Below are 25,057 nucleotides of genomic sequence, written 5' to 3' on the forward strand. Positions count from 1 at the left end.
GTTGGAGATATCTTCACAGACAAAAGAAACCATTACTGACATTTCCCACCTCCTGCAGGAAAGTATGCAGCCATTTTAGAAGGCAGCACAGTGCCATTGGTGTTGAAGATCACAGCTACAATGAATTTCCTCCTCTCAAACCTCAACCATGGTCTCGTGTGCATTAAATAAGTTAAACAAAACCCTTCACAGGGATGTTGGTAAAGTTTCAAGATTAGAGTGGTGCTGAAAAAGCACAGAGGGTCAGGCAGCATCCAAGAAGCAGGGAAATCGATGTTTTGGGCAAAAGCCCTTCATCAGGAAATTTCCCTTCATCAGGGAACTTGTGTTTCATTCCAAGGTTCCTCGAACGTTAGCTGCCCTCAGTTCCAGGGCTGGCTTCTGAGTGACAATGGGTACCCCCAGCTCATCAGAGGCCACAGCTAATGACTCCAGTGCACAACCCCCAGAGTGCATTGAACAATACAGCAGTGCCATCCATGCATTCACAAGGCCATCAATGAATACACAGTTGGTCTTCAGAGGATGCACTTCCATTGCCCGGACCCCCCAGTACTTATCGGACTGGATCTCCAGATTACTGATTGCTTGTTTCATCCTGTGCATCTCAGTTCAACAGCAGTGACAACTTAGAAGAGGGGAGATAGACCTGTCTCCTCGGATGAGGAAGAGGTGGAATCTGAAGGAGTCAACCTTGAGGATGAAAATGACAAGGTAGCAACAGCAGGAGTGAGACAAAATTAACAGGCCCAAAAGATTGTGACAGTGACTAGACTGAAAAGCAACTAATTTTGCAAGAACATCTGTGGGCACTTAAGTACCAGCCAATGTAGTACACAGGCATTCCTGTCATTCAAGGGAATTTGTGTTTTTAAAATAATAAACATTAAGATACTTTGATTGCTGATTCCCTTTGTTTAAAATTCATTTTTGTTGCCCCAATAACATTCTGACATTAAATTTCCTGGCCAGAGCATCAGTATAATGAAGGCATTTAGGGTTTCGGCAGAGGGAAGATGGTGCCACAGGGCACTAATGGAGTGTCCTGAGAGGACAATCCCAAAATGCAAATCAGTCACTCTTTCTCTCTGCCAATGCACAATGGCAGCGCTGTCATCACTTGGTGAGATGGTGGGAAGTTAAGATCCTTCAACTAGCCAGTGAATGAAAGCATCCATAAAGTGATGATCTTAGTGCATATTCAGCAGATACCAATGGCTCTGCTGGTCCCGGCTCTCAATGTCAGCCACCAGCAGTCCACAGGGGTAGAATGTGCACAAGTGCCGTAGTGACAGCATCTGACAGAACTTGAGCAGATTCCTCCGTACTGTGCTCCAGTCCCTGGCACCTCTGCCTGAGAGTCTCCTTCTTACCTCTGTTATTATTATTACTATAATTATTATCTTATTAATGGCTGAGTCTAGAAGATCATTGCTTATACTGTGTTCAGCAGGGGCTTGCTCGCCACACCTCCTCTGACTGTGCTGTGCTCACCAGAATGTGACCCTGAGCCTGAATGGTTTCGCACTAGGGGAGGGTGGAGAGCAAGTGTCTTGATGATATTTGCAGTACCTCAGCTGCTTCATCTCAGAGATGAGCTGTGAGGTGCTGTTAGCAATGGGCCTAGAAACCTTATGTCCCCAGTCTTGGTTTGGGAGTAGGATCCGAAGACTGTACAGAAAAATAAAGACCTGTTAGTGTTGTCAGCCACCACCCTTACCCAAGGTTTAATTTAGGTGTTAGTGCTCAACATGAAGGTCGGACTAGCTGTTCACACTAGAAGGATGTAGATATCCAATCTCACCTTTAATACAGGCATAATTCATTTGCTCATCTCTCAGCTTAGTGGCATCTTCCTTGAACAGGTTGAGGAGCCTTATTTCAGGTATTCCCTACCCCCTCAGATGGTAGGTATCACAGCTATACATGATCTCAGAGGCAAGTGACATCCCATACCTTACCTTTTTCTGGTTGGTTCACTAGTGTAGGCTAAAGCACCAAAAATACAACTTTAGAATATCAATTTCAACACTTCAAAAATAAAACCCCTTAAATAACATTATTATGCAACAGTGTGCAAACTATTAGTGCATGTCTAAGTATCAATTCTCTATTTAGTCCAGGTATTCCATTTTTAAAAGGATGAAAAACATTTCCAGTAGAGACAAATTTCAAATAAATCTTGAAAATGCATTTTATAGTACGTTCCCCCACAGTGTAGTTTCAAGCTTCTGGTCAACTTCAAGTTGTTTTAGTTCGAGGAACTGGAATTGGCCGTCAACAATATTATGGCTTCAAGAAAATGTAACTTAGTTTAAAGGTAATTAAAATAGACAAGAGCAGTTACAGTGAAACAAAATTCTAAAGAACTCTTGCCTACGCATCAAAGTTGACCTGTGAGTTTCTACAAGCATCAGCCAACCAAAAAATCAATATATATTGAAAACTCATTGCCTTCAGCTTTGTAATGCATTGAAAATATTGGCAAGGAGAGTGGCAAACAATAAGGGTAAGATGGAATTACGACTTCAAGAAGACACCCAAAATGTGTTCGAAATGCCAGAATACTCCATCCCGAAGAGGATTTATCAAAAACTGCAAAGTCTTTTCCAAAAAAAATTCAAATCTTTTCAAGTTGTACTGAGAATGGTTAAAATAGTTTATGCCATATGAAAAAAAAGTTTATCATACTTTTATTATTAGTCGCTATAATTTAACAAAACCCTGATTAACATTAGCAAATTTATTTAGCTTAAGGTGAAGGGTCAAATACCATTCATGTGGGTTACACCTGCAACCAATCATCACCCTGCCTTTGATAATTAGCAAAAGATTCACTTGCCAGGACCACATTTGTCTAAAATGAGAGCCTCGTGGCTTAGTTTCCTTTCATAACATAGACATATTGATACTTTAAGCAATGAACAAGACAAAAAAAATTAACCTGAAAGGTTACAGGATGTTATTTTGAAACCATTCTGAAGTCAGTAATTCAAAAGGCTTTGTTATCTCAACCAGGCAGAGGTGCAACTGAAGATGGACAGCAGACAATTCAATGATACCAGTACAAATTGGAGTAAAAGTTTTTAAGTGGCAATCAGGATAAAAGTCTGCATTCGGAAAACGCAGAGTCAACCGAAGTACCTTTCTGTGGTAAGAAAAGCACAATGCTGTGGATACTGGAAATCTAAAATAAGGAAAACATTGGAGAAACTCAGGCCTGGCAGGACCTGTGGAGAATGAAACAAGAGTAAAATGTTTTTGAGTGGAAATACTGAAACAGTAACTGTTTCCTTCTCCACAGTTGAGTATTCTCTGTGATTGTTTCAGCCTTGGCTGTCCAAGTTAACTCAACACAGACAAAGAAACAAAAACTGGTCTGCTCAAGACTGCACAGTTCAGCACCACACTACACTAGCATGCATCCTTTGCTCAATGGAACAAGTCAGCCTGTTGATGACTTCAAAGACACATACTGACAGAAAGGGACCAATAAGTAAAGAACATAGATTTAAAATAAATGGTAGAAGGATTGGATAGGAGAAGAATTATTTTCACCTAGAGCATGGAAGAAAGTTTTGTAGCTCTCTGCTTGAAATGGTAATACATGCAGAAACACTACTATATCTAAAACATGTTTGGATATGCACTAGAACTGCTGCAAACCCCATGGATTGCAGCAAAATCCAGAGACTGCGATTAGACTGGACAGCTCTTTCACAGCCATCACAGACAATAGGCCAAATAACTCACAGATACACTTCAGCCATGCATCATTTGTTCCAGGTGAGAAGAGTCAGGATGCCTCTGTTCTTTCTCCACTCCCTTAACTTCTTATAAAAAGGATTTGCTTGCTAATTCATTGGATGTTTAACTAGTTTATCACTCTGACTGTAAAGCTTTTAAGTATTTAAAACAGGAGTAGTACTTCACATACTCATAACCAAACATAAATAAAAATAATAAGAACACTAACCCTTATGCATCCGAAAATTCACAAACATTGCTACAGACATGTAAATTACAAATTGGAAAGATATATTGTTTAAAATTCCAGAGTAGAAAAGTCAATCATGTATGGATATGAATGATTTAAATAATGAAAAATTTAAAAACATTGATGGAATACTTCTACTTGCCTTTTGAATGCTACCCATGACATACAGTTATTGAAAGAAGGCAGAGTTCAAGCTTGCAGGACAGACACTGGGAAAAAGAGAGAGTGCTTCTCCAGTGTCCCTACAAGTTCTATTCCCTGATCTGGAGAAAATATCACCCTCCCTCTCACCTCCTGATTAGTTACCCAAAGATTATCACAGCAAACCAATTCCAGATTAATGGTTGGAAAAGTTCCTTGCACAGCCAGGATCCATTGTGTGTAGAAATGGCATCAAAAGGTTTAGAGCTGCCGGAGGAAATGGTGGAGGCTGGTACAATTACAACATTTACAAGGTATCTGAATAGGAAGGGTTTAGAGGCATATAGGCCAGATGCTGTCAAGCGGTACTAGATTAGGTTAGGATATCTAGTCAGCATGGGCGAGTTGGACCGAAAGGTCTGTTTCTGTTCTGTATATCTCTATGACTATGATTCTAAAACAGCTGATATTTGGATACCTTATGAGTGGATTAGGGGGTGGAGTTATTTATATTCCTCTAAGGCTATTGTCCTTGATGGATTCTCCTGGACAGCCCGACTCTTGCTAATGGAATTAGAATTTGTAGGCTACAGTTGGTCAAAGGTTCCGGCATAGAGGGAGGGAATGAGTAAGAGTGAATGAATGAATTTTTCAATATAAAACATGGTTTTACCAAAGGTCTATAGAAGAGCAGCTCTGCTCCTGAACAATCTTAGCTTTTACAATTTCTCCATCGCCATATATGCAAGGTTGGATTAGACTACATCCATCTCAAATTTCCCCAGCAATTTCAATCTTAAACCAAGAAGCATACTTAATCAAATATGTGCACAAGGTACATTACCTGTGATTCTAGAACTAAGATTGTTTATGGGACCCTGAGAATTGTATGCAAGCTTACCTACAAAAAAAAGGTAACTATACAGATCAAGAATAATTTATTCGTATGGAGTCATTTTGATAATACATTATATAAGTACATCTTCTGTCTTGCCACATGTGCAGACAGAGTTTAATTTTTCAAACTCTTAACACATTACTAGAAAGCCAATGCATTCCACAGATGTATCACTTAGGTTTTATTTTCTGGCATGATCACAATTTAGGAAGGGTTCTACTTCAGTGGCTACATGGATATTTATGATATTCACAGCCATTTCCTGCAAGCCTCAGATATTTATTTCCTATCACAAAATCCTGAAACAATTTGCCATGGGGAATAAAAAATCTAAAGACTGCTAATCCTTTTGAAATTCCCATGCTTGCAAAATGTCTGACTCCCCCTGCAACTGATGGTTTGACCAGTGATGGCGACGTGATATTCTAATAAAAGAACTTGAAGACGAACATTTTTCCTTTCACTCCCTCAGTCTGGCTCCGCTGGTCTCACTGTCATTTCTGAGTCACATGGACTGGGCTCACTCACAACACTCAAGTTTGAGATTTCATTCCAGTACCTTTCAGAGGCAATGTGAAACCGTGGCCTGTGTTCTTTCTTGGATGGATAAAAAATGATTCCATGGCAGTATTTTAAAGTAGTGCAGAGGAGTTGCCCTCTATGTCCAGAATAACATTTATTCCTACACTGCAACTGTGAATACACTTCAAAAAGCTCTTTATTGGTTGTAAAATGCTTTGAGATGTCCAAAAGTAAAGCATTATAAAATGCAAGTGTCTCATTATCAAGCAGTTATTGTGACACTAAAGAAAGCCCCAAGGTAATTCAGAAGCTTGCTAACATTAAGAGTCAAATATGAGAAGACTTTTTCTTAACACCAGCATATCCTGATTTGTTCACAGATTATTTGCTTTATCACAAAGAAACTCAATAGATTTGAATGAAAAATGTTGATAGAATAAAACACATTTATAAATCAGCCATATCTGATAACAGCAGCAGACTTTTTAAAATTTTTCTTGTTCTGCATATTATTTACTTGCGATTGCATGTTAGTCAACAGTAATGACATTTGAGAAGCAATGTAGCTATTGATAATATCCATGTGGAGACCAAACGCTTTGACAAAGATTTTAGAATTGCAGTGACAGCAAGGATCACGTAGCAAGATTTCAAGTTTTAAGACTTTAACTGTAACAATCAAGTTCAAAAACAACATTGATTAAATCATAACTTTGTCTGTAATTTAAACCGTAGATTACTAAAACCAGTTTTAACTTTTAAAATGAGCGATAATTCCCCTTTATTGTTCCAATTTACTCTGTCTCTTAAATGGGCACTTCAGTCCCTGAGAACTATCTCAGAGATACACTCTGCTCTGGGTGGCTTGCTTCATTTTTCCTTTTCTATCCAGATAATATCTAATCTCTGAACTGATTTTCAAAAAGTGAGGGTTACTCTGGAGATTCCTCCCTCTGAAGAAACCTAGGTGTATCCGCCACCCCAGTTTAACTCCTCATAATCTAGGTATGTTCAACCTGAAAAAATGAGCTCCCCAAAGTAATTTTATCTGGTGAAAAAGACTCCCTAGCTGCCTTTCTCACTCAGACTCCAATAGACTGACGCATTTCCATCAGGTTCATTGATATCTTAGAAAGGACTTTAAGGCAACATTACAACATTTTGCTATGCCATTGTCTCAAAGCCCATCTCCATAGCACCATCTCCACAGTGAACCACATGGGTCTTGCAGCAAATTAAGTATGTTAATTATCTATCCTTTAGCCACCCAATTCCATTCTATCATGAAATAAAGAGTTTAAAGTATAACTGCTTCCAAAATCAGATATTCCTCACACCGCTGAGAAATGGGGACTAAGACATAGGTAACAGAGATGATTCTGTCAATGTTTACAAGTGTGAACATTTCAAACCATTTCCTCAGTAAACTAACTTACTCCCCCCACCCCCACTTAACCTTATCAACCAAACTACCCATCTTGTCATCAGGTCGGATTCAGGGCCGGTCACTTTATTCCTCTATTTTACCCTAAATAAAAGAGGTAGGCCCAAGTTCAAATTTAGATTAAAATGAGCTCACAGAGCAGTATTACTAAAATGAGGAGGAAGAGTCAAAGCTGCTTATAAATATTCCACTGGATTGGAGGGGAGAGGTGACAAGCTGTATAAAAGTTACAAATCCCAGCAGCTTCCTGTCTGAGGAGCAAGGAGACAGCCAGAGAGATGGCACAGGTATCAGACAGGTTGATAGGGCTAACTTAATGGACTTAGGACATTTATGCAAATCAATTAATCTGACCTAGTCATTCCATTCCTGCAAAATTTAGGACACCATTGTAGTGGTGCGGTTGTAGTGTCCCTACCCGTGGACCAGGAAGCCCGGGGGTTCAATTCCACCTTCTCCAGATGTGTGCAATGACATGTCTGAACAAGCTCATTAGAAAAATAGGTGTAATTTTTAAAAAGGCAGAAATATTATTCAAGTATTTTCTAAATAAGTTTTTCTGCCTCTACCAAACTTTCGGGCAGCAAATTCAATACCACCAATATCAAAAATTCTCAATTCTCTCTACTACAACTGCTAATTACTTTAAAAATACGTCCCTGTGTTATTGATCTCTGTTAAGGGAAGCATTTCCTTTCTCTATTATAGGTCTTCATAATTTGCACACCGCAATTAAAACTTTGTTGTGCTATGTCACATGGTCAGTGTACCTTTACTGGACACATTCATGATATCACCATTTAACCATCATATGTAACCTGAGGCTATAAAGGTTTGATACACATTTGGCAAGGCATTGGTCCAGTGGTATCATTACTGGACTGTTAGTCCAGACACCCTGGTAATGTTTCAGGGACCCAGATTCAGATGGTGAGATTTGACATCAGTACAAGTCTGGAATTAAGAGTCTAATGATGCCCATGAAACTAGTGTCGACTGTCGAGAAACCTATCTGGTTAACTAATGTCCTTTCATGTGACTCCAACCCAATAGCAACGTGGTTAACTCTCAACAGCCCTCTGGGTTGGGCAACCCTTAGGGATGGTCAATAAATACTGATCAAGCCAGCAATACCCACATCCTGTGAATGAATAAGGAAAGAAAAAACCCAATTTTGCCTCAGATCTCATGAAGCATGGCACCCTGCTAGAAGCACAGATTCTTCAACACTATGATATTCACACACAGTTTTCTATGTGACTGAGGATTAAAGAAGGATTGTTACATCAAGTAAACATCCTGTTGGAGGTATACTCATTCCACCCTTAGCTTCTGGTATTTTACAGAAATTAACCCTAGCCTATCCAAATTTTTGTTCATAGCTATAATTTTCAATTCCTGGAAATATTCTCACAATATCCTCTGTGCCCTCTCTAATATGATCACATCCTTCCTGTAATGTGGTAAACAGAACTGTATGAAGTGTGCTATCTCCAGTATGCTGCTGACTTCATTTTTTTCTGCATCAAGACTCACGCAGTTTAGGTCCTGGTTATTATACTGCATACAACTTTCCACCAGCTTTTCCTTCGTGTTATGTGATGCTAGCAACCATCCAATCACCAAACAACCCCCCCTCCCCGACCCCCAACCAAGCCAGTTTACAGAATATATCAGTGTCAGTCTTTAAATACATTAAATTTGCAATCTTAAGTTTTGTTTGCAAGACTTCATTGTAAAGTAATTTGAAACAGAATCTTTAAAATAACTTCTGTTAATCTAATTTTGCCATAGCTGAGATAAAGACTTGTACAACATGTTGTGTTCCATTTTATTTCATCCACCATAGCTAGGTTAGAAAAAAAAACTCAGCAAAACATGCAAGTATATGTGTGCTGAATCAGTCTTATTTCTTTCATATGAACATACTATTCAATATTTCAAAAATATGAATGCCTACTGGAGTCATAGAGATGTACAGCATGGAAACAGACCCTTCGGTCCAACCCATCCATGCCGACCAAATATCCCAACCCAATCTAGTCTCACCTGCCAATACCTGGCCCATATTCCTCCAAACCCTTCCTATTCGTAAAACCACCCAATTGCCTTCTAAATGTTGCAGTTGCACCAATTGTTGCAATTGTTGCCCCTGAGGTCTCTTTTATATCTTTCCCCTCTAACCCTAAACCTATGCCCTCTAGTTCTGGACTCCCGACCCCAGGAAAAAGACTTTGCCTATTTACCCAATCCTTGCCTTTCACAATTTTGTAAATCTCTATAAGGTCACCCCTCAGTCTCCGACACATCAGGGAAAATAGCCCCAGCCTGTTCAGCCTCTCCCTATAGCTCAAATCCTCCAACCTTGACAACATCCTTGTAAATCTTTTCTGAACCCTTTCAAGTTTCACAACATTTTTCTGATAGGAAGGAGACCAGAATTGCACACAATATTCCAACAGTGGCCTAACCAATGCCTTGTACAGCTGCAACATGACCTCCCAACTCCTGTACTCAGTAAACTGACCAATGAAGGAAAGCATACCAAGTGCCTTCTTCACTATCCTATCTACCTGCGACTCCACTTTCAAGGAGCTACGAACCTACACTTCAAGGTCTCTTTGTTCAGCAACACTCTCTAGGACCTTACCATTAAGTGTATAAGTCCTGCTAAGATTTGCTTTCCCAAAATACAGCACCTCGCATTTATCTGAGTTAAACTCCATCTGCCACTTTTCGGCCCATTGGCCCATCTGATCAAAATCCTATTGTAATCTGAGGTAACCCTCTTCTCTGTCCGCTACACCTCCAATTTTGGTGTCATCTGCAAATTTACTAACTGTACCTCTTATGCTCGCATCCAAATCATTTATGTAAATAACAAAAAGTAGAGGACCCAGTACTCCACAGGTCATAGGCCTCCAGTCTGAAAAACAACCCTCCTCCACCACCCTTTGTTTTCTATATTTGAGCCAGATCTGTATCCAAATGGATAGTTCTCCCTTTATTCTGTGAGACCTAACCTTGCGAATCAGTCTCCCATGGGGAACCTTGTCAAACGCCTTACTTAAGTCCACATAGATCATGTCTACTGCTCTGCCCTCATTAGTCCTCTTTGTTACTTCTTCAAAAAACTCAATCAAGTTTGTGATTTCCCCCACACAAAGCCATGTTGACTATTCCTAATCAGTCCTTGCCTTTCCAAATACATGTAAATCCTGTCCCTCAGGATTCCCTCCAACAACTTTCCCACTACTGACGTCAGGCTCACTGGTCTATAGCACTGGTGCAGAATTGTTGAGATAAAGCTAAAGTATCACCTTTACTCCAGGTATATACATGAAGATATGTATTAAGTGCAAAAGGAATATCAAAGGGCAGTTCAATTATATAGGACCAAATCCTGGAAATGTCTTTCTGCAATGCTGTAAAAAGGTGTATATTTCCATGAACAGCCAAGTTACGTTCAGTTTAACAGTATGTGCTACTTCAGCTAGTACCAATTCCAGGAACAAGAAATATCTGATAACATTCAAGGGCATATATTTAAGGTGAGAGGGGCAAGACTCAAAGAGGACCTGAGGGGAAAGGTTTAGAAAGATATGGGCCAAACATGGGCAAATGGGACTTGTTCAGTTTAGGAAACCTGGTTAGCATGGACAAGTTGGACAAGGGACCTGTTTCCATGCTGTATGATTCTATGTCCCATTCTGAATGACATTGATAGTTAGAGCCAAATTTGATACTTGATCATATATGCCACATATGCCATTAAGACTTTGAAACACAAATCATTAATAAAAAAGTTCACAACAAACAGAGGTAAGAAATGTTTTTTTTAAATCTAACTCTGAATTGTTTGTAGCTTCAAGCAGTCAGTTAAAGGTCCACTGGCAAACTCAACTCTCCAATAACTTGCCCATTCGGAGCAGAAAAAAAAACTTAAGTTTCCTTGAATGACTCCAAATGAGCGGAGTTCAATCTTTCCTTTTGCTGCATACTCCTATGTTCAAACAGGAATCAAGAGTACATCTAGGTGCAGTTCTTCCCTCCATCACAGAATACAGCAGCTGGATGTAACACGGGTTGAGATTAGCCAATAAGGCAAGATGCATGGAGCTCATCAGTTAACAGCAACCACTAATACAAATGTGAGAAGATTTTCATTCCATTGGTTTTAGTTCATTTTAGATCCAAAAGCTAGAGGTTCTCCGTTGTATAAAGCTTCTCAGCTACAAAGAACCTTTAGCCTGATTTTTCACTAAGTTTCAGCACAAATAAAAATCTCAAATCACCTGTTTTTAGACTTAATTTTTCACTGTAATTATCAGGATGAATTTCAATCTCACATTCTTTCGATACAAGACATTATTCATTTCATTCTAGTGACTACTGAATGATTCACTCAAAGCTGTTCAGAGAGACTTGCAGCTGCTCATCAAACCCAAATAATAAAATTCTGAATTTCTGACAGAGGGGAAAAAAAAACAATGTTTGTTGAGAAGATTACAGTTAAGCCATGTTAATTATTTTACACTACAAAAATATTGTACCTGGTTAAAATTCTTGAATGAAAATTCTTTAAAAAGGGCATCCCGGTCTTCAACTTGCCTCCATCCAGCTGCTTTTAATTCTGGAAGAAGTTGTTCCCTTTCCTCTGGAGTTAACCACTGGGACTGTGAAGCCTAAAAGAACATCAAGCACAAGGTATTATGAGCATTGCCTACTTTGTCAAGTTTACAGTAATTTATAAAACAAAATGGCAAATGTTGTAATAGTAATTTATGAAGATATAAATAAGAATGTTTAGTAACATTAAGGATTGTGTATAATGAAAAAGAAACAACATAAAATGACATTCCATTTGAACCTGAATGCCATGTTACCTTCTTCGACACGACAAGGCAATAGTTTCTCCACATTAGGCTTGAGAAGGAACTAAAGTCTCACACTGCCAACACTGCAATTAATTAAAATATTCACCCATTGCAAGTACCTGGGCGAAAATAAAGTGAAAACAATTCATCACAGCCCGGTTATGTTTGGAGGCAAGAGAGGAACCAAACATGTATGCCTCAGCTGAGCAATGGAGAAGAAGCATTGGTGAAGGATTGAGATCAACTGTTTCAGAAGCTGGATTATAGACAAGGTAATCAAAGAGGAAAACAACATTACAGTTACAAGGGATGCCAATGGTATTTTAGACTGCAGCCATTTCAATGCAGTGACACGAGCAAAATCCTGATGAAGGATAATTAAACAAGAAATTGCAGGAAAGATGGGCACAACTTTGGAGGAGACAACTTATTCAACTACTTTAGAAAGGAAAGTAAGTTAATGTGCAAATCATAAAGGAATCAACTTTTATTAAAAAGGAGAGCAGTAATGACAACACAATGCCCAAGGAGATGGTCTAGCTTACAAAATTAGCGTGCATTCAGATATTTTACACTTATTAAAATTATGAATTCACATAAAACTTTAACAGTTAAATAAGGTTATGAATCATTTTTTGCATGTCATGGACATATTTGACAGAGCATGTAAATGATTCAGCAAGAAAAGCTTTTGTTCTGCTGCATTATCTTAAAATCACCACAAGATGGCATAATCTTAAACAGAATCCAACTAATTCACTTGCCGATACAGATTGCAGTTTAATAATCCAGTAGCTTCAGAGTCGCCAGACCATGGGAGATCAAGTGTCCAAGACAGTACCCTGAGCTCCTAGCCTGTGCCATCCTCCAAAATTATCCCATGGAATGTAGGCATCACTGGCTGGGCCAACAATTATAGCCCATTCCTAACTGCCTCTCTCAATGCCCTGCAATAAAAACTTAGCCAACAAACAATGGCCACATCAGAAGTACTGTGAGAGCTGGATCACAGATGGGTACTGGATAAAACAGAAGTTCAAACTGTAAAATTGACTTCTGAACCTAGGACTGCCTGTAAGTGACAGCTTCACACCTTCAAAATGAAGTGGACTCAAGATTTTGACTCTTTTGAAATCACAATGCATCACAGGATGCTAAATTTTCACAAATATGTTCATTATTGGGTTTCAATATAATGTTGTCTTTTCATCTTAATTACTGAGGTGGCCAAATAAAGCTTAATGCAGAAGAAAGTGAGGACTGCAGATGCTGGAGATCAGAGTCGAGAGTGCAGTGCTGGAAAAAAACAACAGGTCAGGTAGCATCTGAGGAGCAGGAGAATTAATGCTTTGGGCAAAAGCCATTCATCAGAAAGATTAATACAGTCAAGTGTAAAGTGTTCAATGGTCATTGATTAACTTCAATGTCTTAATCCAATTTCGAGTGCATCTAGTTAGCATGAAAGTCGTGGATTTGTGAAAGATAGAACCTGGGGTTCAAACTATGAGAAGCAAAATCGCATATTCCATCTCAGGGTATAAAAATCCCTTAGGATTTATTGTATTATGGAATCGGTTGTTCCCAGATAGTCCTTTATCATTAAGACATGTCACATGATTTTATATATACAAAGAGAGAGAGATAGCCACTCTGTGTAATCACAATAAAAAAAACAGATGTAGGCCATTCAGTCCCTCAGGCCTGCTCCATCATTTAATAAAATTGCCATTGATCTGATTATAACCTCAAATCCACATTCCCTGAAATTAACCCCCAACTCTGCAATCCTGCCTGCTCACCAAGAATCCACCCATCTCGGCCTTAGAAACTTTGAAAGGCTTTATTTTCACAGCCTTTCCAGGAAGGGGGTTCTAAAGACCCACTACACACACCAAAAGAATGAAACTTGCCTCATTGTCATTATAAACGGTCACCCATGTTAGATTCAATATATTCAGCAGTCAGTTAGTATTTTCAATTAGTCAGATGCATGTATGTAACATACACTAACATCAGTAAGCACAGAACCCAGATTACATGTGACAAGTCTGAGTTGCTAAACAAAGAGACCTTGGAGCGCAGGATCATAGTTCCTTGAAAGCGGAGTTGCAGGTAGATAGGATAGTGAAGGTGTTTAGAATGCTTTCTTTTATTGGTCAGAGCATTGAGTATAGGAGTTGAGAGATTATGTTGCGGCTATACAGCTCTTTGGTTAGGCCACTTTTGTAATATTGTGTGCAATTCTAGACTCCCCCCTATAGGAAGGAGGTTGTGAAACTTGAAAGAGTTCAGAAAAGACCTACAAGGATGCTGCCAGGGTTGGAGGGTTTGAGCTCTGGGAAAGGCTGAATAGACTAGGGCTGTTTTCCCTTGGAGCGTCAGAGGCTGAGGGGTGACCTTACAGAGGTTTATAAAATCATGAAGGGCATGGAAAAAGTAAATAGGCAAGGTCTTTTCCCTGGGTTGGGGGGAGTCCAAAACTAGTGGGCATAGGCTTAGGTTGAGAGGGGCAAGCTTTAAAAGGGACCTACGGGCCAACTTTTTCACGCAGAGGGTGGTGCATATATGAAATGAGCTGCCAGAGGAAATGGTGTAGGCTGGTACAATTACAACATTAAAAAGGCATTTGGATGGGGACATGAATAGGAAGGGTTTGGAGGGATATGGCAAAGTACTGACAAATGGGACTGGATTAGTTTAGGACATCTGGTCGGCATGGACAAGTTGAACCAAAGCTATAACTCTATGACTCTAAAAATAAAGAGTCTGTTTCCGTGCTGTACACTATGACTCTATATTTTAACTGTTTAAATAGCTCATTTATTAGTAAACTTCAAGACACCTATCTAAGCAGGAACCAACTCTTTGTAGTATATGTTATGCAGACTAACACATGGAAAACCATAAAATACATCAGGCATCTCCCTCCAAAAGGGCAAGGCAGTAGGGTTTAATTAATTCCTGAAGTACCACTCCATGTGTATGAGGTAAAGTGAGAAAGCTCACTTCCGTAAACTACTCTCAACAATCTATCCAAACAATTAGAGATTAAAGTTAATACTGATCAGTCAGGAGTAAGAAGGGTAATAATTTGGATGATTGTGTGGGAGCCTAAGCATTGTTCCAGACCAAGAATGAACAAAAACTTGATTCTGCACCCAATCAGATTAACTCCTTTTGAAATGGGAAAGATGACATTCATTTAGAGTACACTGTACCTGTTGTGTTGTATCTTTTCAGGGTTAACAGCATATTAATTCTGCAATCTACAGGTCACTCATCTGTATGTTTCTTTGAATTATTCTATTTATTTTACTTTCCATTTAAAATAGAGCATTCTTTATTTTTTGTCAAATAATAATACTTTTATAGTTAAATATTTAAGTTCAGTGCAACATTGGACAATAAATGCCATCAATTCTCATTTGTAAATAAGTTTAAAAGCATAGTATGGAATTAATAGCAAGAGTACAAATTTGAGATAGGGGCTGAAGATAATGACTTTATTCGCACAGGCTTAGATATCAGACAGTCCAGAAACACAGTAAGAGTGGAATGGGGGAGGACAGGCAATGAAGAGATAGTTAAACATCATCCGAATCAGCCAAAGATACTGCAAGACCACAGATGCTGTAGCAAAGCAAATCACATATGGAAGGAAGGAAGAATACATCCTCAAAAGGATAGGCTGCAGTAGGAGAAAACAAAACAATTATTGAAAATACTTTGCCTATGATTAGACAGGCAAGGGTGGAACAACTAGAAAGCAGAAGAAGAGGTCCCTTGGAGAAAAACGCTGTGGTTGATTGTGTCCAAGGCTGCAGGGAGGTCAAAGAGGCTCCACAATCATAGAGAATAGTCACTTCTCTGTGCATCAGTTTACACAAAAAAACCACAGCCAAGGTTGACCCCATCCTAACGTCGTGTTGCATTTCGATCAGCCATCCCAGCAAAGACTAGGAACGGCAGAGTTGTTGTGCACAGAAGTACTGAAAGTAATTGTAGACTTCCCTGGCGTTATTGTAGCCCGGGTCAATACATTCAGCAGTGACTGGCTTGCGAAGCGTTTGAAGTTCTGGCCAAGTTAGTGTCTGTAGTATTAAACTGACAGCCACCAGTTGAATACCATCAAGTTATCTACAGCTCACATGCAAAAAAAAATATTGAAAACAAAAGCCAAGGATGCAAAAGAAAAGTTCCTTCACCCGTGAAACTGTAAACTATATTAAACCAGATTCACAGGGACGTCTCTACAAGAATATCCGAGGCCCTCGTTTTCTCTGAAGGCACTGACGATAGCGGAATGCTGCGTCCGCACTCCCACAGTGACTGCAACATTGAACACAATGTGCATCAGTCCGATACCTACCATTTTTGAAGACAGTCTAAAGGAAGCAACACTAGAGTGCACGGAAAGGAGACTATGCAGCACTCTGGGCCCCGCCGTATGGCTGAACATTAACCAGCTCATCGCTCTCACAATAACCCACGGCCTCCCCCTGCGTTCCGCCTTCACCGAGCAAAGTCCCCAGTCACGGACGGGACGTTCAATTTCCTTCTCGTAAAATAAAAACAATCATTAGTTACCAATGGTATAAAATAAGAATCATTTTTTTAAAAGACATCGGGTTGATTTCAAAGACGGTATATCGCTTCCTCGTCCCTCTAGAGGGAGCAAGTTGCGCATTATGTCCTTTTGCTTAGACCTGGGCTGGAATGATTAACCATATGATCCCACCTCTCAACAACAGACAGGAACGTCCGCTACCTTTCACCACACCAAGGGAAACACAGGCTACCGGGTCGGCTTTTAAGTATGACTCGAAATGTGCACAACTTTAATGAGCCAGCGTTAACCAAGATACGAAGTATGATATATTATTTAGTTGTGGCTTTCATGTTTCAATTTACAAGTAAACAGCGCTGAACAGAAACCCCGAATTAAAATTCCCTTTCTGAACCTCAATTTACCAAAGCCAATACCTCTGAGCCAGGAGGCCTTGGTTCAAGTCCTACCTGTTCTAGAGGTGTGCAGTAATATCTCTAAACAGGTGGATTAGGAAAATGTGTTTCATTTCTCTTTCCATCTGGTTGAGATCATCTAAGTGGACACAATCCAAAGTTGCAGTCCATATAACTACATATAAAGCATTTCAACCAAACTGCCATGGAGGGCAGCTCTTCCTGAAAAAAATGACAAGCTATTCTAAATGTTGTGTTATACTGCTGCAAAGGAAGAAAAGGAATCAATAGCCTTTTGGGGTCATTCTCCCCATTTACATGGTGGACTGACTTCAGTATTAGAGGTAAAAGTATTTCTCCTGGAATCTGCATTAGGATTGCTGTTGTTTCTTATTTGCGTCACAAATTTGTTTTCAATTTGCAAAATTCAATCCAGATCTATCTTATTTGCAGCTAATACTAAATGAAGAGAATCATCAGAAGCAAAAGAGCCAGTTCATAGAGTGTCGACAGAAAACATTCTTCTTCTTATTGGTAATCTTTCGACTCGGGAGACAATTAAGTGGTCAACTCTGTGTTACACATTGCCTAATGTGGCTCCGGATTCCCGCTGCACGTGAATGTCTACTTGCTGCAGGGGAAGGGAGTGTATTGAGATGGTGTCAGATTGATTGGCCTGTCTCCACTAAGCCCTTTTCTTCGCCAGCTGAGCTTCAGCTTTACCTGCCTGTATCAATGTCAGTGGCAACATCTGCCATAAAACCTAAGAAACAGAAACTGAGAAGGCTGTTCAACTCCTTGAGTCTGCTCCACCATTCAATAGTATCATGGCTAATTCCACATCCACTCTTCTGCCCTTTCCCCATAACCTTTGATTCCCCAACTAATAAAGAATCTGTCTCAGCTTTAAATATACACCAGCACTCTACCTCTACAGTTCTATGTGGCAAGGAGTTCCAATGACTCATAACCTTCTGAGAGAAGAAATTCCTCCTCATCTCAGTATTAAATCAGCACCCCTTTATTCTGAGACTATGCCCTTTGGTCCTAGACTGTCCCATGAAAGGAAACATGGTCTAAGCATTTACCCTGCCAAGTCCCTTACAAATCCTATATGTTTTACGGTGATCATTCCTCATTCTTCAAAACTCCAGAGAGTAGAGTCCCAACCTGTTTAACCTTTACTCATAAGACAATCCCCCCATATTAGCGATCATCCTAGGAAACCTTCTATGAACTGTCTCCAATGAAACAATATATTTCCTTAAATAAGGAGACCAAAACTGCTCACTTTTTACAGTTGCAGGAAGATTTCCTGCTTTTAAACTCCAACCCTCTTGAAATAAGAGCCAACATCCCATTAATGTTCCCAAATCTGCTGCTGGTTTTCTGTGTTTCATGCACACGTACCCACAAATCCCTTTGAGTTGCAGCTTTCTGTAGATTTTCTCTATTTAAATACTATTTTGTTCTTTTGTTCTCCCAACTTCACATTTTCCCACAGTATACTCCATTTGCCAACTTTTTGTCCAGTTACTTAACCTATCAATTCCTCCCAGTAAACTGTATGTATCCTCTCTGAGCCTGCCTTTCCATCAATTTTTGTGTGGTTTGCAAATTTGGCTAAAGTACATTCACTTCTTTCCTCCAAGTAATTAATATACATTGTGAATAACTACAGTCTCAGCACTGATCCCTATTAAACCCCACTAGACATGAGTTGCCAATCTGAAAATGAATCCTTGATCTCCGTTCATTGTTTTCTGCCCATGAGTCAATTCTCTATCTATACCAATATACTACCTCCAATACCATGGCCTCCCATGACTTAACCTTTTTTTTATTTTGAATTCATTTTGATTTATTATTGTCACATGTACCTTGCTATAGTGAAAAGTTTTGTTTTGCATGCAGTATTGGCAGATCATACCATACAGACTACATTATGGTAATAGAATAGAGCAAAGAATACAATGTATTGGCTGCAGAGAAGGTGCACAAAGAACAAGATCAACAGTAAATTTGCCAAACGGTCTCTCAGCATCTCATTAAATTTAAACCAAAGTCACATTCCTCTGTCAGTCATTGACATGGATTCCCCTGGTTCTTGGATTGCTGATTAAAACCAATAGCACCTCAGAATTAGAGGAGGCTTGAGGTCATAATATTCTTTAACTAAATCCGAAAAACTCTTGAAAGGTTTTTAGTATCTGGTGCCTCAATAACCAAATAACCAAAAAATCTGCAGGTCCACAAGCTGTCAGGAGAATTACTCATTGCTTTTCATTTGCCTCAATGTCATTTGCCTGGAAAAAAAATCACATGCTTTCTACATACTGGGCCCAGTCTTCCACAGCAGGATTGAATGAGTCAATCTTCTCGAATAACGGCATGATGCCAGAAACGCTCACAGCACCTCAAAGACAACTGTTGCAAGTGATTTTCTTCAGGACCATGCTTTTCTCTTGTGACCACTGAAGTAAATTCACGAAGGCTGGTATTCCACCACCAAGTCACCCTTTATTTACAGTCCGTGACACTGATCCAGCTCCTCAAAGCCAGCTCCCAGAATGTACAGGATGTCTGACACTGTCAGCCAGGGATCCCTGATTGGACCAGATTAACAGCCCCAAATTCTATGAGGTCTATCTGGCTGAGTTCATTATCATTATTAACTATTCTTTTAGGATCCTAGGATGCAAGCCATCAGGGCTGGCGGACTTGTGTGTCTTAAGTCCTGTTAGTTTGTCCAATACCCCTTCTTTAGTGATGGCGATGATATTTAATTTCTCCCCTGTATTCTTTAGTATTAATGAAATGCTTGAAGTGTCTTCCACTGGAAAGACTGATGCAAAATATCTGTTAAAATTTTCTGCCATTTTCTTGTTCTGCAAAGCCATCTCCCCAAATTCGTTTCCCAAGTAGTTTATGTTCACTTTGACTTCGCTCTTCATCTTTATATATTTAAAGAAGCACTTATTGTCAGTTTTTATATTCTTCACTAGCTTGCTTTCATAGTTTATTTTCTCTAACTTCATTACGTTTTTGGAGCTCCTTTGCTGGATTCTTATCTTATCCCAGTCGTTGGGGCTGACATTGACTTTGGTCTTCTGGTGTGCTTTTTCTTTCAAGTTAATACTCTCTTTAACTTCCTGACTTAGCTATGGTTAGTTTATTGTTCTATTAGAATCTTTCCCCCTTAATGGGATATATTTTTACTTATAGTCATGAATTACCTCATTAAATGTGTATTGTAATTTATTGTCATTCCTGCTAACCTATCCACCCAGTTCACTTTAGCTATCTCTACCTGATTTCATTGTAATTCCCTTTAAGTTAAACTCAGTTATGTCCAACCTGAATTTCTCACTCTCAAACTGTTCTATCCTGTTATGATCATTATTTCCCTGGGGACTTTTATTCTAAGGTAATTTATTAAGATGCCTCATTGCCACATCCAAGATAGTGTACTTTCTGGTTGTCTCCATGACATATTGCTCTAATAAACTATCCCTAATTCATTACATGAATTGTCATGCTATGCTTTCCAAATTGATTTACCCAAATCAACATGAAGATTAAAATAACCAATAATTATTGCTTTATTCCTTTTACAAACTCCTATTAATTGTTAATTTATAGATTTTCTCACAAAGTGGCTGTTGTTTGGGAGTCTATACCCTACTTCAACCAATGTCTTCTTTCCATTGTTGTTTTTTAACTCTGCCCAAATATACTCAACATCATTGAAGCCTAGATCATCTCTCACAACTGTCCTCATTTCATCTCTTATTAACAACGGCATCCTGCCATCCCTCCTGTCTCTTTGAAAGATCAAATATCTCTGAATGTTAAGTTCCCAGTTTTGATCTTTTAATCATGATGGCGATGAGATAATATTCATTTACCTTGATTTGCATTGTCCATTGTCTACCTTATCTCAAATGTTCATGCATTAAGACATAAAGTCTTTAAATTTGTTCTATTATCAAATTTCCCTACACTTTTATGGTTCCTCAGTACAATATGACATTCACACATTTTGTGCCTATGTGTTATTTAACAATTACTAACCTGCGATTCTAATATCTCCTTTACTTTTGATTTTTTAATTTTCCATGCAACTGAACCTACTGTTCCACTATTTAGTTTGAAACCCCATCTACAGGCCTAGTTATGTGATATGCTGGAAGTCTGGACCTTGGCATGATTTAGATGGAGTCCATTCCATCAGAACAATTCCTTACTTCTCCAGTATTGGTGCCAATGCCACAGAGCACGGTGGCACAGTGGTTAGCACTGCTACCTCACAGCACCAGAGACCTGGGTTCAATTCCCGCCTCAGGTGACTGTCTGTGTGGAGTTTGCACATTCTCCCCGTGTCTGCGTGGGTTTCCTCCAGGTGCTCTAGTTTCCTCCCACAATCCAAAAATGTGCAGGTTAGGTGAATTGGCCATGCTAAATTGCCCGTAGTGTTAGGTGAAGGGGTAAATGTAAGGGAATGGGTCTGGGTGGGTTGCGCTTCGGTGGGTCGGTGTGGACTTGTTGGGCTGAAGGGCCTGTTTCCACACTGTAAGTAATCTAATCAATGTCCTGTGAATTTGAAACTGTTTTTCCCACACCAATCTTTAAACCATGCATTTACCTATTTAACCACATTGACCCTATGCCAATTAGCTCATAGCTCAGGTCGTAATCTAGACATTATCACTTTTTGGTTCTGCTTTCTAATTTAGATCTTAGCTGCTTGTGTTCCCTCACCAGAACATCTTTCCTCTTTCTACCTATACTCTTGGTACCTATGTGGACCATGAGATAACTGGATCTTTCCCCTCTCACTCCACATTCCTCAGCAGCTCAGAGGAGATAGCCTGAACATGGGCAACAGGCAGGCAACACGGTCTTCAAACTCAACTCTGGCCACAGAGATCTCTGTCTATTCCCCAACTCCTATATCCCCGATTAGAATTATGTTTCTCTGGCCTCTTGACTGGCCATATTCTCATGTCATTTGCAAGTGCCATTTTGGAGGAGATATAGATTCTCAGCAGGTGGTGACCAAGTGGCTAGCTCACCAGCCAGAAACTCTTTGAGTGGACTGCTGTTATCCACCTGATGAACATTGATTGAACCAGCACAGACAGCATTGACTTAGCACTGAGTAAATGCTGATGGAAGTAGTAGTAACCTGGAAGATCTCTGCATTGGTGACTCATCATGCCAAGAGATGAGGGAATCACAAATTGTATGAGAATGGAAAAATATCAGCTTAAATTTAATGAAAGACCATAAGACATAGGGGCAGAAGTAGGATGTTCAGCCCATTGAGTCTGTTCCACCATTCAGAGATCACAGTTGATTGATAAGACTCAATATTAGAGTCATAGAATCATAGAGATGTATAGCATGGAAACAGACCCTTCGGTCCAACTCGTCCATGGTGACCAGATATCCTAATCTAATCTAGTTCCATTTGCCAGCAACTGGCCCATATCCCTATAAAACCTTCTTATTCATATACCCATCCAGATGCCTTTTACATGTTGTAATTGTATCAACCTCCACCACTTCCTCTGGCAGCTTATTCCATACACTCAATACCCTCTGTGTGAAAAAGTTGCTTCTTGGGTCCCTTTTAATTCTTTCCCTAAACCTATGCTCCTCTAGTTTTGGATTCCACATGGTGAAAGGACTGCTTCTGTTTACTGCAGCGGAACAGCACCAGACTGTCCCCAACACCCCCACTGTCCCCCCTCCCCCATCACCCCCCCCCCCCCAACCACACTCCCCACCCAGAATCAACCTGGTGAACATTCTCTATACTGCCTGCAATGCCATTATATTTTTCCTTAAATAACAGCACCAAAATCGTTCATAGTATTCAAGGTGTGGTCTGACTAGTTCCTTATATAGTTTTAGCAATCCTTCCATTTTTTATGATTTTGAGGTGCCGGTGTTGGACTGGGGTGTACAAAGTTAAAAATCACACAACACCAGGTTATAGTTCCATAGGTTTATTTGTAATCACTAGCTTTCGGAGCACTGCTCCTTCATCGACTGGTTGTGGGGTATACTCCAAAACCACCTGATGGAGCAGCACTCCAAAAGCTAGTGCTTCCAAATAAACCTGTTAAACTATAACCTGGTGTTGTGTGATTTTTAACTTATTTTAATACAGCATTCCCTTTAAAATAATGGTTAATATTCCATTTATGCACAAGGAGTCCCAAATCCTTCTTTCTCCATTTTAATAATATTCAGCTCTGCATAACACCTGGAGATGGTTATAGACAGATACAAAAGTTGACAAAATAATCTCTGATGAGACAATGTGGGAAAATGTGAACATACATGTAAACAAATAAACTAGGCCACTCAGCCCTCGAAGCCTGCTCAGCCATTCAATAAGATCATGGCTGATCCGATTTTAACCTCAACTCTACATTCCTGCATGCCTTTGGTAATCTATCTACTTCTACCTTAAAAATATTTAAAGATGCTACAAATACTGCTTGCAGAAGGGAATTCTAAAACCTCACAACTGTCAGGAAAAAAAAGCTTTCTCATTTCTGTTAAGTGGGCACCCCCTTATTTTTAAACTACAACCAGATTCTAGATCCTCATACAAGAGTGAACATTCTTTCAACATTCACTTGGTAAAGTCCCCTTAGGATCTTTTGTTTCTATCAAATCACCCGACTGTAAACTTGAGATATTGCAGGTCTCACCTATCTAACAATCAAAAATTTTAGTTTCATGGTAATCAGTACATTCTTAATTCCAGATTTCTTTTATTGAATTCAAATTCCATCAGCTGATGAGTTTCTGGATTCATAGTCTAGCAATAATATCACTAGATAATTGCCTTCCCTCTAGTGATAGTTATTGTATTTGTTTGCTCTATGCATCACCGCCATTGATTATTTAGCACTTTTAGAATGCTGTGTCTTTCATCATAATGGCCTATGTAGTTTATTCAACTTCTTTGCCATTTCCTAATTCCTCACAATGATTCTCCACCTTCATTTTCTAAGAGGCCTATGTTCACTCTTCCTATATTTAAAGGAGCTCTTGCTATCCATCTAGATATTATGTTCAAGTTTACCTTCAAACTTTATTGTCAAACTCTTTTGCCAGTTCTTAAAACTTTCCTAATACTCTGTCATGCATTGAGGCAAAGATTAGTACTTTTTCTCCTCAATTGGATTCTATCTTTAATTTCCATGGTTAACCACAGTTATCTCCATTCTAGAATTCTTCTTTCTCACTTGGATACCTTACAGCATGGAGACAGATCCTTTGGTTCAACTGGAACACATCAACCATGTTCCTAAACTAAATTAGTCCCATCAGCCCGCATTTGGCCCATAACCCTCATGTTCTTATCCAAATGTCTTTTAAGTATTGTAACTGTACCTGCACCCACCACTTCCTCTAGCAGTTCATTACACACACTAACCACTTTGTGTAAAAAATGTTGTCCCTCATGTCCTTTTTAAATCTGTCTCCTCTCACCTTTAAAATATGTCCCACAGTTTTGAACTTCCCCACCTTATGGAAAAGACTTTTGATGTTCGCCTTATTTACACCCCTTAGGATTTTATAAGGTTACCCCTCAACCTCCTATACTCCAATGAAAATGTCTCAGCCTATTTTTATAACTCAAACCCTCCATTCTCAGAAACATCTCAGATAAATATTTTCTGAACCCTCTCCAGCTTAATAATATCCTTCCTGCAACACAGAACTACACACAGTACTCCAGAAGAGTAAATCCTGTACAACCTCAGGTTTTGACAAGTCCAATGCTCAATGGTCTGAGCAATGGAGGCAAGCATGCGAAATGACTTCTTAACCACACCTGTCTACCTTACGTAGAGAGAGAGCGCGAGAGATTCTGCACATGCATCAGAATGTGGGATGTGTGCCCGAGAGCTTATGTATGTCAGAGGATCTGTGAGAGTCTGAGAATATCTAAGCTGTAGTGTGGTGTGTGTGAGTATACTGTAGTGTGACATGAACCCACGGTCCCAGTTGAGGCCATCCTCATGGGTACTGAACTTGGCTACCAGCCTCTACTCAGCCACTCTGCATTGTTGCATATTCTGCAGTCCGCCCTGAAGGATGGCCACCCGAAGATCAGAGGCCAAATGTCCCTGACACACACACACACTCACACATGCACGTACACACACATATAAGTCTATGGGGTGAAA

General features: G+C 39.6%; 1 protein-coding gene across 3 annotated transcripts in view; it reads right to left on the reverse strand.

Annotated features, from left to right (window-relative positions):
* The window catches only part of LOC132823429 (pterin-4-alpha-carbinolamine dehydratase 2-like), a 67,947-nt gene extending 51,365 nt beyond the window's left edge, over positions 1-16,582 (reverse strand). For 2 of the 3 annotated variants that reach the window (XR_009645548.1, XM_060837259.1), the window contains exons 1-2: positions 16,249-16,582; positions 11,556-11,687 (exon numbers count right to left, since the gene is read on the reverse strand). Coding sequence is in view for 1 of the 3 variants with exons in the window: in XM_060837259.1 (XP_060693242.1) it covers positions 11,556-11,687; positions 16,249-16,350 (234 nt within the window). In the remaining 2 variants the exon portion in view is untranslated. The remainder of the gene's footprint in view (positions 1-11,555; positions 11,688-16,248) is intronic. The other variant, XM_060837260.1, reaches the window with a different exon arrangement.
* Between the last annotated feature and the right edge of the window lie 8,475 nt (positions 16,583-25,057).

The sequence above is a fragment of the Hemiscyllium ocellatum genome, chromosome 16 (genome assembly GCF_020745735.1).
Source record: "Hemiscyllium ocellatum isolate sHemOce1 chromosome 16, sHemOce1.pat.X.cur, whole genome shotgun sequence".
Classification (NCBI taxonomy): Eukaryota; Metazoa; Chordata; class Chondrichthyes; order Orectolobiformes; family Hemiscylliidae; genus Hemiscyllium; species Hemiscyllium ocellatum.